Genomic DNA, 14,281 nt, shown 5'->3' on the forward strand with positions numbered 1-14,281 from the left:
ATTTGTTATTTGAGTTTAAAGTTTTCCCCTAAAATTCGCTGATGACTTTTTAAGAAATATTTATTTATTTGGCTGCGTTAGGTCTTAGTTGCACTTTTGGGATCTTTCTTTGCAGCTCTCAGGCTCAGTAGCTGTGGCAAGCAGGCTTAGTTACCTTGCAGCATGTGGGATCTTAGTTCTCCAGCCTGGGATCAAACCTGCACCGTTCCCTGCGTCGGAAGGCAGATTCCTAACCACTGGACCACCAGGGAAGTCCCTCTGATGATTTTTTTTAAATAGCTTTCTTGAGATACAATTCACATACTATACCATTCACCCACTTAAAAGGTACAGTTCAGTGGCTTTTAGTAAATTTGCACCATTGTGCCTCCATCATCACAAGCCATTTTCAAACACTTTCTTTACCCCAGAAAGGGCGTCTGTACTCCTTAGACCTCCTGGGGAGCTGTCAGGAGAGTGGTGGCCCTGGGGCTCACCTTCCTCAGCCTTAAACAGAACTGCTCCTTCACTCCCAGCAAGCACTGCTCTGCTGTGCCATTCAGGGGGTTCATTCATCCTGCAGGCATATGCTAAATCATTATTTTATGCCAGATGCCAGAGACAGGCAGAGGGAGGATGCAGGGAGAGGGAGGGCATCGTCACGTTTGAAGGGGAGTAAGTGAAGCCTAGTGTTCAAGAAGCCGGATACAGCGAGTGACTTACGGAATCGTTGGTGAGCACTTGCTGCTTTCTCAACCACCTTGGGCTACTGTCTCCCCTACCGAGCTTGCTAGTCCCTCTGTTCCTAGTCCGTCCCATCCTTGACCCGGACTGGGGACATCTCACCTGCTCTTCCTGTGCCTGGAGAACTCTCCCCCTGACATCTTCACTAGGTTGATCCTTCCTCGTTACCCCCTCAGAGGACCTTCTCTCCCCAACCCTCATCACACTCTAGTTCTTTAACCTTTAAAATTTCCTCCCTGGATTTCCCTCATGGTGAAGTGGATAAGAGTCTGCCTGCCAATGCAGGGGAAGATGGGTTCGATCTTCGGTTTGGGAAGATTCCACATGCTGTGGAGCAACAAAGGCCCACGAGCTGAGCCCACGAGCTGCAGCTACGGAAGCCTGCGAGCCTAGGGCCTCTCCGCAACAAGAGAAGCCACCGCAATGAGAAGCCCACACGCCACAATGAAGAGTCGCCCCCACTCACAACTAGAGCAAATCCAAGCAAAGCAATGAAGACCCAGCACAGCCAAGTAAAAATAAATAAATAAAATTATAAAAAGATACAATTTCCCCGAGCACTCACCACTCTCTAGAATGATCTTATCTCCTGTGTGTATTGGCTGTCTCTCCTCTCCACACCAGATGGAAGCACCTTACGGGAAGGAATCTTGTTTCGCTTGTTCATCATGATTTTTTCCAATGCCTGGAATGATGTCTGGCACATTGGAAATGTTCAATAAGCCATCATCATTGAATGGAGAGAAACAAACTGGAGAACAGAAGACGTGTCACAAACTGCACGGGGAAGCAATAAGAAACCAATTAGAAATCACTGGATTCTCCCTTATTAGGAAAGTCAGATACCTTTAAAAGATGCTGATGGTGCTGGCGGTAGCTGACAGTGCTGAGGACCATTTTAAGACTGAACTAAGTGCCTCACACACATCAAATCATTTACAGTAGCTCTATGAGGCATGTGTGGTCATCCCCATTTTATAGATGTGGAAACTGTGACACAGATTCAGTCACTTGTCCCAAGTCTAGTAAGTGGAGGCGCAGCAGGGATGTGAACTTTAACCATCTGGCTCCAAAACCCATCTGCGTCGGTTCGCTTTACTCTGTCAGGGTGATCACTGCAGTATAACAAAGAAAAGCACGCCGGGTTCCAGTGCGGAGTCCAGTCCTTGCTGGCCCCTGAGACAGTATGTGGAGTGGGAAGAGCATTTGGATAGGGATCCAGAGACCTGCTTCCCTCTGGAGTGACCAGTTGGTGGCCTTGCCCACTCCCTATGGCTGTGTTTCACAGGAGCATCTCAATCCCAAAATGACTCTGTCCTTAGATGGTCTCTAAAACTCTTTCCAGTAGAAGTGTTCCTACCCAGCAAAAAAGTAGAATCGTTGAAAGTTGTTTTACCTCCCAGGCCTGTGCCAAGGAGCCATGGATTTATTTGTTAGAGCCCCGTGCTTGCCTGGATGTGCCTGGCAAAGGATCTGAAAGAGCATTCCCTAAACCATGGATGTTTGTTTCCCCTCAGGAGTAGGGGTGAGGAGGAGAATGTCACTTTGTAGCTATTCATCTCTCTATTGTTAATTTTTCATCAAGAATGTGCTGCTTCTATGTTATTTAAAACATCATAAAGACAAAAAAATTAGAGAGATTTGGGGACTTCCCTGATGGTCCAGTGGTTAAGACTTCATGCTCCCAGTGCAGGGGGCCTGGGTTCGATCTTTGTTCCAGAAACTAGATCCCACATGCTGTAATTAAAGAACCTGCATGCTGCAAATAAGACCTGGCGCAGCCAAGTAAATATTTTTTTTTTTAAATTAAAGAGGTTTGTAGTTAGTTGCCAACAGTTTCTGTGTGCCTGGGTCTTCCTAAGAGAAGGAACTTGAGAGTACCAGGAAGGCTTGTTTTCAAGTATTTGAACCATTTCTTTCTGTTTTGTGGAACCTTAACTTAGTCTACCTGGGAAGATACGCTTGTTTAGCTGGGAGGATCTTCAGCCCAGAGCAAGACAGTTGGAGAGTCTTGGTTGCCGTCCTTAGATATCTGAAGTGCCGTCAGGGAAAGAGGAACAGACTTGCTGTTGCTTGAGAGCAGAATTACCGGCAGCAGGTGGAGTAGACTTGACAGGGCGTGGATTCCCAGCCCATGTGCGCTAGGAAACAGTGGAGCTGCCTTCCTGGAGTCTGGTTATTGTTGCCATGTGCAAGCCCTCTTGGTTTTTATGTGTTTATTTTGTATCTGCGACCTATCTGGTGGCTCTGTGGTAAAGAATCCGCCTGCCAATGCAGGACATCTGGTTTCAGTCCTTGGGTCAGGAACATCCCCTGGAGTAGGAAATGGCAACCCACTCCAGTATTCTTGCCTGGGAAATCCCATGGACAGAGGAGCCTGGTGGGCTACAGTTCATAGGGTTGCAAAAAGTCGGACACAACTTAGCAACTAAACAACAACAACCTTCCTAAAGGTTTTAATGTTTCTACTAGTTTTTTAGTTGATTCCCATGATTTCTGCAGGCAGATAACTCTGTGTCCTTCTTACCTTGTTTTGTTTTCTTGTCTAAGGGAATTCTCAGAACAGTGTTAAGTAATGGCAGCTTCCAAATTCAGCCCAGTGTCCCTGTTGTGACATGATATATCTTACTGTCTGGGGCCTCTGACTTGTGCTTCAGCATTAATGCATCTCTTCCTGGATAAGCAGAGGTCACCGTCTCTTTCCTTAGAAGTGGTATAAGGCTTCTTCTTTTTTTTATATTAGCATTTTTCAATTTTATATTAGCATTTAAGATTTATATATATTGGTGCCATTATTCCAAAGCATATTCACATGTTTATTGTGGGTCAAGGAAGTTTAGAAGTTTCTGCTGAAATACATGTAGAGTTTGATATCTAAATATTTTGGTGATTATTTTAAACTATATTTTAAATATATATTTATTTTTTATAGGATTTTTATATTAAAAATCTTGATTGGTGGAAGTGAAATGTTATAATTTTCTTATTTTATTGTCTGTATAAATAACGTATTTTTATGGTGACGTGATGCCTTTTGTTCTGTGCCTCAGACCTGCCAGATACCTTCCCAGGCATATTGTCTCGTTAACCCTCACAACAGGTCATTAGAGTATTATAATTTTGTAGATGAGAAAGCTGAAACCTAAAAAAATTTTATACTTGCTCAAGGTCCACAGCTAACAAATGCCTGAACCTGGAGTTTCCCTGGTCTGTCTAATTTTAGTGCTTCCCTTGGCATTTTCTCTTTCTTTTTTTAAAATTAATTTGCATTGGAGTATGGCTGCTTTGGGCTTGCCTGATAGCTCAGCTGGTAAAGAATCCACCTGGAATGCAGAGGGGACCCCAGTTTGATTCCTGGGTCAAGAAGATCCACTGGACAAGGATAAGGCTACCCACTCCAGTATTCTTGGGCTTCCCTGGTGGCTCAGCTGGTAAAGAATCTGCCCACAATGAGGGAGACCTGGGTTGGAGAGATCCCCTGGAGTAGGGCATGGCAACCCACTCCAGTATTCTTGCCTGGAGAATCCCCATAGAGGAGCCTGGCAGGCTGCAGTCCATGGGGTCACAGAGAGTCAGACGTGACTAAGTGACTAAGCACAGCATAGCACATGGCTGCTTTAGGCATTTTTTTCTTGGTCATGAGGGTGGGAGTGACGTCTGCCTGAGTAACTAGCCTTGTTGTTCAGTCACTCAGTCATGTCCGACTCTTTTTTTTTTTTTTTTTTTTTTATGACCTACCGACAGTTACTCAACGGGGACTGTCCCTCTTCAAGCAGATATATGATGTTTACCTTTACACACTTGGTACCCATGAAAAAAGTAAAAGGAAACCATCAGGTCAGTTCTTTCAGAGCTTAGTAGTATAAACACACACCTGTCCGACTCTCTGTGACCCCATGGACTGCAGCACAACAGGCTTCCCTGTCCTTCACCATCTCCTGGAGCTTGCTCAAACTCATGTCCATTGCATTGGTGATGCCATCCAACCACCTCATCCTCTGTCATCCCCTTCTCCTCCTGCCTTCCATCATTCCCAGCATCAGGGTCTTTTCTAATGGGCTGGCTCTTCAAATCAGGTGGGCAAAGTATTGGAGCTTCAGCTTCAGCATCAGTCCTTCCAATGAGTCTTTAGGATGGACTGGTTGGATCTCCTTGTAGTCCAAGAGACTCTCTAGAGTCTTCTCCAACACCACACTTCAAAAGCATCAGTTCTTCGGCGCTCAGCTTTCTTTATAGTCCAACTCTCACATCCATACATGACTACTGGAAAAACCATAGCTTTGACTAGATGGACCTTTGTTGGCAAAGTAATGTGTCTGCTTTTTAATATGCTGTCTAGGTTGGTCATAGCTTTTCTTCAAGGAGTAACTAGGGCCATGATTCTCACAATTATGCAGAAGTTAAAGCTGCTCTAGCGTTGAGGTTATTTAATCACTAAGTCATGTCTGACTCTTTGCTACCACATGAACTGTAGCCCGTCAGGCTCCTCTGTCCATGGGATTTCCCAGCCAAGAATACTGCCCTGGTGTCTTCTGTGCCAAATGCTCAGGCCAGGTGGTGGTGAAGCAGACAGTTTGCCTGGTGGTTTGGAATGCAGAAATAGGACCCTCTGGCTGGACCAGCTTTATTGTTTCTCTCCACACAAAGAGGACTTCTAAGGGAGTTGAAATGTGATTGCCAGGGATTATTTGTGAGGAAGTAGCCGAACCTACTTGATTCTTAATGCTAAAATGGGCTCTAATCCTTGTTTCCTTTTCGGTATTGGATTAGAAAAATGTAGGGCAGGATTAGAACTGACTGACAACAATACAACAAATACAGGCCCTGAGAATTTCAGAACAGGAATCACCAGGCAAGAAGGCTTGAACCCAGAGTGTATTCTCAGTCTTTAGGGCTTGTGATCCTTGTTCTGATTTTCTGATTATATCTCTGCCTTCACCTATCAAAAGGTGACTTGAATTTAAATTAATTTTGTGTAGCAGGAAAACAAAAAAACCCTATTAATACAAAAAAGATAGTGTAATGATACCCTCTTCCACTGTTACATTTGTAAACAAAACTCAAGATATGTTTTATCAGTTATTAATAGTACATTATTTTGGAGAGCCAGTCAGAGCACTGATGAGAGCGTAAATTGTGCTTTTGGAAAATAATTCAGTAGAATTTATCAAAAGCTCAGCATATTTATTGTTGGTGGTGTTTAGTCACTAAGTCATGTCCGACTCTGCAACCCCTGACAAGAGTATGGGAATGGGTTGCCATTTCCTTCTCCTGACCCAGGGATTGAACCCAAATCTCCTGCATCGGCAGGTAGATTCTTCACCACTGAGCTCCCAGGAAAGGCCAAGAGTTTGGGACTTTCTCCAACCTTTCCTCATACCATTAATTGATAATAACACCCAGATTCTAAACTGTGGCTAAAGGTCAATCTTTCAAGCTTCCCCTACCCTGTATCTCCACCTCAGACATCTTTGTCATCTCAGTCTTTAGTCAAAAAAGGACTCTGCGTATTCTCCAACAGATCAATTCTCTTCTCCCTCTAAATATTTTGTGTCTACGTAAATTTCTTTATTTAAATGAAAAAGCTAGGAGTTTTGTGTTTCTTATCTTTATTTTCCCATACACCCAATTCAGCAGCAAGCCCTATTGGCTTTACCTCCAAATAAAAGGAAATTCACCCACTTCTTGGGAGTTGCCTGGTGGCCCAGTGGTTAAGACTTCACCTCCCAATGCAGGGGTTGTGGGTTCCATCCCTGGTCTGGGAGCTAAGATCCCACTTGTCTCACATCCAAAAAACCAAAGACATAAAATGGAAGCAATGTTGTAACAAATTCAATAAAGGCTTTAAAAATGGTCCACATCAATCCTCCTCATCTCCACTGCCAGCAGCCATGGATGGGCCCTTGGGAAGGTGTCCCGACTGTACTCTTGCTTCAGTTCTCGCCCCGCCCCCGCTCCAGTCTCATCTCCCGCAATACAGCAGGTGACGTCCCTGCCCTCCGTGGCTTTCCAGTGCCCTTCAGAGAAAATCAGACTCCCGTCAAGGTCCCGCATGATCTGGCCTCCAGCCTCAGCTCCTACCAGCTTTAGTTCCAAGAAGCTGTCAACTTCTTTTTCCTTTTTCCACCTCCAGCCTTTGTGCCTCCCCCTGCTCCTTCTGAGGGACTGGGGTCTACCTCAAAGAGGCCAAGCAGGACCCCACCCTCCCCTTTTTTTTTTTGCCTTGTCGTGCAGGATCTTCATTCCCCAACCAGGAGTCAAACCTGCACCCCCTGCAGTGGGAGCATGGAATCCTAACCACTAGACAGCCAGGGAAGTACCACACACACCACCCCCACCCCCGCCTTTTTTCCCCCTGGGTTTTTTTTGTTTGTTTTTTAATCCTGATCCCTCCTGTATCTCTCTCTCTCTTTTTTAGGTTCTCAATGGTTATCTTTTTCATACATAGTGTCAATAGTATATATATATATGTGGGTCCCAATCTCCCAATTCATCCCATCCCCAGCTTTCCTCCTTGGTATCCATACATTTGTATGACCCCCTCTTAAAGGTAGCTCCCCACACTAGGATTTTTCTTTTCTACTGCTGCCCTTATCTGTTTGCCTCAGAGCATTTGTGAGGAGAAGCTGCGATCGCCCTTCTGTCTTGCCTGCTTCTGCCACTAGCCTGTAAACTCCAAAGGAGACGTATCTGCTGCTGTTCATCCCTGGTGCTGGGTCCAGGGACCAGTAAACAGTGATACTGAGTAAAGGAGTGTGTATTTTCCAGATCATTATTTCTAGTAGGCACATAGTATCCATTGCGCAAATGTAACCTAATTAACGTAACCCCTGGCTTATTGGATATATTTGTTCCCAGTTTCTCACCACACTGAACCATGGGAAATAATCTGAATGACTGTTGAGAAATTGTTGACTAGATTAGGGAGTACTATGCAGGCATTTAAGATCCTAGGAAGCATTTTTATTAACATGGAGAAATAAGTTTTTGTAACGAGAAAAAAAGCATAATATGAGATTATATATACAGCATGTTATCAGCTGTGTAAAAGTTCATGGGAAAAGAGAGTAGGAAACTGTCAATTATGCATTTCAGGTTGGCAAGATTACAAATAATTTTTCTTTTTTATTTTTTTATAGCATGCAAGGAATAACTGGAAAAAAAGGAAAACTGGTGTTTTCCTCTTTATACTTTTCTGTGTTTTCCAAGTTTACTGCAATAATTATGTGGGTTTTTATAATCAAGTAAAAAGCTCTGAAAATTTTTAGAATACTTTTATGACATATCAGATAACTGGAGATAGAAGCAGAGTTAGGGGACTATCGTGCTTTGGAGAATGAGCTAAATGTTTGAAGCACAGTTGCTAATGACAGTTCTTAGCCTCTGACTCCTTCTAGGCCTGTGAGTGATCTGGGTTTGAAAAGAGTAGCAAAGCGCTGTTTCCTGTGAATCTTCCATGGCCAGGTAGACTTGGGTGTGGTATGGCATTACAGAAACTGTGGCTTACAAAAATGTTGTTTCGGGATTTGAGAGCATCCCAAAGATGTGCTTAGAACTGGAAGGATATCACAACTGCTCTTCACACCTGTTTTTGGAGCTTAGGCAGGTAGCTTATGTGGCCTGGGCATTGTCACAGAATTTTACTCATTCATCTTAAACGGTGATTCTGAAACACTAGACCCTTCAGGAATTTGAGGTCAAAACTACCTTCATAATAATGCTAAAATGTTATCTGCCTCTTTGCTCTTATTCTCTTGCAAACACACAGTAGAGTTTCCCAAATGCTATATATTTCATAAATTGCAGAAGCAGCTAGGAGAACCCAGCTGTCTTCTATGAAAACAGACATTGAGAAGTGTTGCAAAAATGTACCACAATGCCAGTATCCTCAGTAAATTGTTTTATTATGGAAAATATATATAGCATTTTAATGGCATGCAACTATGTTACCATAGAATGGGTTTGTTATTGTAATTGAATTAATACATTTTTTAAAATTTCTCAGTTTAACTTCTGATACAGCAAATGTCAATAGATATTTATGCATATACACAAACGCTCTGTGGGGTCCTCAATTTTTAAGAATGTAAAGGGGTCCTGAGACCAGAAAATCTGAGAACCAGTGAATCGAGGACACAGGAAGAGAACTGTCTTTATGGTGGATTGATTATGGCCCAGTAGACAGATTGGTTGAATTGCATGACCCAGGAGAACAAGGTCTATGGAGGGAAGATGACCTTGTCTCATAGGCAGGGGTTGGAAGTCCTTGAAATTACATTAAATTTTTTCTCCTCCTTCCTTCCCTCCCTCCCTCCTGTCTTCCCTCCCGTCTTCCCTCCCTGCTTCCTTCCTTTTTTTCTCCTTTTTAGAGATCATGCATGATGTGATAAAGAAGGTGAAAAAGAAGGGAGAATGGAAGGTAAGTGGAAGAGCACAATGAATGACCTGAAGGTGAGTTCATGGGGAAGAATACGAATGGGGTGGCATTGGGGAGAGGCATGCAGGGGAGAAATGAGGACCTTTGCTGCATCCAGAGAATACAAAAAAGCTTCTGAACTTTCAAAAGGTAATCTGCTGTGCCTTCTATGTATATGATCCTGGTTAGGAAATCTCTGGATCAGGAAGCTTATCTTTAAGATCACCTGGTGGGGCATTCTAGCAGTGGAACCCTTTAATTCAAACAGGATGTTACCTGGAACCCATTGATTAAAGCAGAGGGTGGAATTATTCTACTTGCTATGGGAGACAGGAGGGGACCCTTCTTGCCCCTCCGGTGGCCCTAAAGCCTCTCCTGGAGCCCATGCAACGGTCTGAAAAGCCCTCATCTGGCCTATTCCTGTCTGTCTGTAGCTACACAAGACAAACCAAGTCAGCTTGTTTGTTCATTTAACATTGAGAGCAATGCTGGAAACTGTTGTGTACCTGAAACAAATATTTAAGTCAATCTAACTGATTATGACCTCAGTCCTGGGAGTGGATGATACAAGTCAGAATCGTGCTGTCCTCCATCCAGGAAGTCAGAGTTTGAAGGACCCTCTGATCATCTGGGACTAGGCATTGGAGTGACCAGGAGGGCACACTCGAACTTCTGTGTGTGTTGTTGAAGGGCTAACCATTCTTGCCCCCGAGTTTTTCTGCAGTCTGGAGCCTCAAGTTCATTGGGCCTTGGAACAGCTTGGCACCAGGAAGCTTTTAAAGTCTTACCCTAACCTCATAAACATAACCTCATAAACATGAGATCACGTTTTAGCTAGAGCGTCCATCTTCACACCCAGGATGGGAGGCCAGTAGGTGGGAACTCTTTCTGCCTGCCTTTCTCTCTCACCCTTCCCGTCAGTAACAGACGTGTGGATATGAAAATTTTAAACTAATCTTGGGGAAGCTGCCTCATGAAATGAAACCTGATTGGTCCTCGTGCTACAGCAAAATGCTTTGGGGCCCACATTTTTCTAGCTCCTGTTGCCTGGCTTTATATCTTTGAAGAAGGAGAAGAGAAAATAACCTTATTTTAGCTTCCTCTCTCCACTGTGGGTCAGATGGAGATGGGAAAGGGTTGCTGAAGAGCTGCAGGTATAATGCTTTTCAACCAGGATGGCATGTTCCTATCCTTCTTTTCTAGACTGAGGTAGAGTTTACTCCTGGACAGCACATGTGCCAGTCCATCCCGATGATGTCTGCAACAGAGACCTCGCCTTCTATCCGTCAGGGTGGCACGAGTGTTCATTCTCCCCTAAAGAGAAAATTTATGCACTGAAAAAGTCTGGATTGCTCTGAGTGTGGGTGCCGCGTATGAAAGTTTTTTCTTTTTCTTTTGCATTTTTATGAGTAATTATTTTCTTTGTCATCAAAAAACTTTAATTTTTTTAAGTTTGAAAAATCAAGTCATGTTAGTCAGAGCAGACTTTTCTAGAAGCTTAGGTTTGGTAGGGAAATAAAGGTTAGCGTGTATCTTGGCAAACTTCTGGCCCCTAGGAAACCTCGATTACTCAGAATTCTGTTTCTGGGCTCTACCTGAAGTCTGATGTGGTCCGCTGTGCGGAGGCAAGCGTCACAGCAGGTGCCCTCCAGGTTATGAACTGTTCCCTTTGCATCTAGGTGTGAACTGTTCCCTTTGCTTCCAGTGTGAACTATTCCCTTTGCTTCTAGGTGTGAACCGTTCCCTTTGCTTCCGGGTGTGAACTGTTTCCTTTGCTTCTAGGTGTGAACTGTTCCCTTTGCTTCTGGGTGTGAACTGTTCCCTTTGCTTCCAGTGTGAATTATTCCCTTTGCTTCTAGGTGTGAACCATTCCCTTTGCTTCCGGGTGTGAACTGTTCCCTTTGCTTCCAGTGTGAACTGTTCCCTTTGCTTCCGGGTGTGAACTGTTCCCTTTGCTTCCAGGTGCTGGTGGTGGACCAGCTGAGCATGAGGATGCTCTCCTCCTGCTGTAAGATGACGGACATCATGACCGAGGGGATAACAAGTGAGTGTTGTAGGGTGTTCTCCTCCCTGTTCGTTATTGTCTTGCTTGACTTTAGACCCCAGGCTTTCTTGTTCATCACCAAATCCCTAGGTTCCAATCCAGTGTTAGGTGCCCGTTAGGTATCTGTGAAAGGATGCCAAAAGGAAGGCTCAGTTAAGAAAAAAGGCAGGCCAGCCAACGGGAAAAAAGTGGCACCTAGCAAAGGATGAAATCCAAATGGCCAGTAAATACATGAAAACTTGCCCACCTTCGTTAGTGGTCAGGGGAATGCAGTTAAAATCAGAGTGAGATACTGCTCTGTATTCAGATTGGAGTGTTTACACTACGATAATGCCAAGTGATAGGATATAGGAGAAAGGGAACTCTGATATGATGAGTTGGTACAGCTACTTTCAAAAACCTGGGAGGTGTCTAGGAGAGTTGAGGCATGCAGGTCCTGTAAGCCAGCATGTCTGCGGTTAAATGTGTGTTCTAGACAACTCAGGCATGTGTGCCCAGGAGGCTCACAGGTCATTGCTCATAGTAGCCCCAAAGTGGGAACAACCAAAAGGTCCATGAGGAGTAGAATGGTACAATAAATCGTGGGACAGTCACACAAGAGAATGTTACATAGCGAAGAAAAGGAATGAGTATTACCTACTCGCTCATTCCAAAATGGGAATGAATCTGATAAACAGTGTTGAGCAAAAGAAACATGATATGAAAGAGTCCTTAACAATGTGCTTTAATTTACATAATATCCTAAAACAGGCAGAGCTAAGCCATACTGCTTTGAAATGTAGGGATAAGTGAGTCTTAACTGTAAGAGAAGTGATCGCCATTCGTGTCACCATGGTGGTTCTATTTGAGGGGAAAGGAGAGGTGTGGATGATGAGGGAAGGGGGAAAAGGGGGGGCACTTCTGCAGCGCTGATGTGTTCTGCTTCCTGATGGGGTGGTGCTTGTGCAATTATGTGTATATTTATGTTTAATCCACCCTTTGGAGTGTGTGTTAGAATTTCACAATAATAGGCTTTTGAAATAAGATAAATCCCCTGCTCAAGGTCCCTGGGCAGCACCATACCTGAGACTAGGATGCAGCCCTCCTGGCTTCCGTCCCAAGCTCTTTTTCACATTTGTGAGCAGCTCAGGTCTTACCTGGGGGCTCCTTTCAGGAGAGATCATGTATTTTAATCTGTGAAACAGCACTGATAGAAAAGCAATCTATTTTGAGGTATTATTTCAAACAAGGAAGTTAACCTTTGTTTTCCTCCTAAAAAACGTTGAGTGAAACATATCTCTTACAATGCAGCTCCGATCGATAGATATCTATCTATCTATATATATATATAAAAACAATATGTGGGCTACCACCACACCTGGGATGTGACTCCTTTATTTTTAAAAACACATTTCTACAAAAAAAAAAAATTAAAAAAGAAAACAAAAAAATAAAGACACATTTCCAAATCTAGTTTATCTGTCACCAAAAGCCATAGTCCTGTAAATGGGAGTATGGAATTTTTGGTGTGACTTTTGTCATTCAGTGGTCCAAGACCTGGCTTGCCCCTGTTTTGAGCTTGCAAAGTTATTTTCTTCATTGAACTTCTAAAACTTTTTTTTTCTTTATCAAAGCAAAAAATGCAAATATAGGAAAAAAGCCAAATGTAGCTTATGAGCTTCTAGAAAGGAAGAAAGCACCGCCCTGCTCTCCCTCCTCCTCCCCTATCCCCCAGGGTGCCTCACCCCAGAGGCAGCCCCTTTGCTTTTTCTTCTGGTTATCTTTTGGTATTTCTAAGTAAATGCTTATACGATCATCTTTGGATTCATCATGTTAGACATTATCCTGTAGTAGATAAGGGTTCACCTCGCCCCTCCTACACACATACTCTTCCCTATCACAGAAGTTTTGTTTTTTTTAAAATGTCCTTACTTGGCAAAATTTAAAATTTTGCAAGCCTGTGTTGACCACCCCCCTAAAATATTTGGGGGGAGGTATTACTGGCATATGAAATTCAAAAATCTATGAGCCTTGTTGTACAGCAGAAACAAACACACACTGTAAAGTAATTTTCCTCCAATTAAAAAACAAATTAAAAAAAAAATCTATAACCCCTGATAACACAGATGGTTGAGAAATTTTGGTATTTAATTTGAATATTATCCAGGGTGAAAAGTCTTTGTAAGTGTTACAGGGATACTTCTAAAGGGATACTTTTATTTGCTGACATCACCTTCATAGGAAGAAGAGCACCATTAGATTTCCTGCTGGCTCTGGACCAGAGGACAGTGTAGCATAGAGGATGCGTCCTGAGCTTTATCAGGTGACTAGTGAGATGATCCCTTTCCCAGAAGGTTGTCTTTCCCCTCGCTGACATTCTGTAAAAGAAACCAGCAAATCAGACACCCATGGTTTGCTTCAAGCAGAATTTGCTGTTTAGTTTTTGAACTATTGACAGAAATAGTCTTAATCCAGAGAGTATGTTTGGAATGTCTTCATCTGATAGAGGAAAATGATAAAACGATCCAATTGTTGAAAAACAAACCCAACATGGAAATTCTAAAGGAACTGGGATTATCTAGGACAGATGAGGGAAAAAAAACCTGAAGGAAGAGGCAAAAGTCTGTTCTTGACAGAATGAGATAGCAGTTTCCATTTTCAATCAGAACAGATCGAGGAATTTCCTTGAACTGAAATGGGAAGTGGGAGGGGTTTCATGTGATGAGGTTTTGGGTTTTCTACCACCTTGAGCGTGGTGAGACACAGAAATGTGGTCACTCTGAGGAAGGGGCGTTGAGTCTCCTCCCTACTCTGTTGATTTTTGCCGCGCCAGCCGGAAGGTGGCCTCTCTCTGTGGCTTCTAGTTTCATGATCACCAGTGCTGTTCTCTTATTCATCGCGGGCTGCTGTTTTGTTGTCTAGTTGTGGAAGACATCAACAAGCGCAGAGAGCCGCTCCCCAGCCTGGAGGCTGTGTATCTCATCACTCCCTCTGAGAAGGTAAACCCTCCCAGGAGAGCTGAGGTCAAACATGTGCTGGCTTGGTGTCTGTGTGGCACCGTGTCTGACATTTCTGGGTTAAGCAGGCATTTAACACACTGCTCTGTTTAAGCATGCAAT

General features: G+C 43.5%; 1 protein-coding gene across 2 annotated transcripts in view; it reads left to right on the plus strand.

Annotated features, from left to right (window-relative positions):
- Positions 1–14,281, plus strand: part of STXBP1 (syntaxin binding protein 1) — a 67,633-nt gene that overhangs the window by 22,063 nt on the left and 31,289 nt on the right. For both annotated transcript variants that reach the window (XM_061433582.1, XM_061433581.1), the window contains exons 2-4: positions 9,093–9,142; positions 11,102–11,183; positions 14,085–14,161. In XM_061433582.1, the coding sequence (XP_061289566.1) occupies positions 9,093–9,142; positions 11,102–11,183; positions 14,085–14,161 (209 nt within the window). The remainder of the gene's footprint in view (positions 1–9,092; positions 9,143–11,101; positions 11,184–14,084; positions 14,162–14,281) is intronic.

The sequence above is a fragment of the Bos javanicus genome, chromosome 11 (genome assembly GCF_032452875.1).
Source record: "Bos javanicus breed banteng chromosome 11, ARS-OSU_banteng_1.0, whole genome shotgun sequence".
Taxonomy (NCBI): Eukaryota; Metazoa; Chordata; class Mammalia; order Artiodactyla; family Bovidae; genus Bos; species Bos javanicus.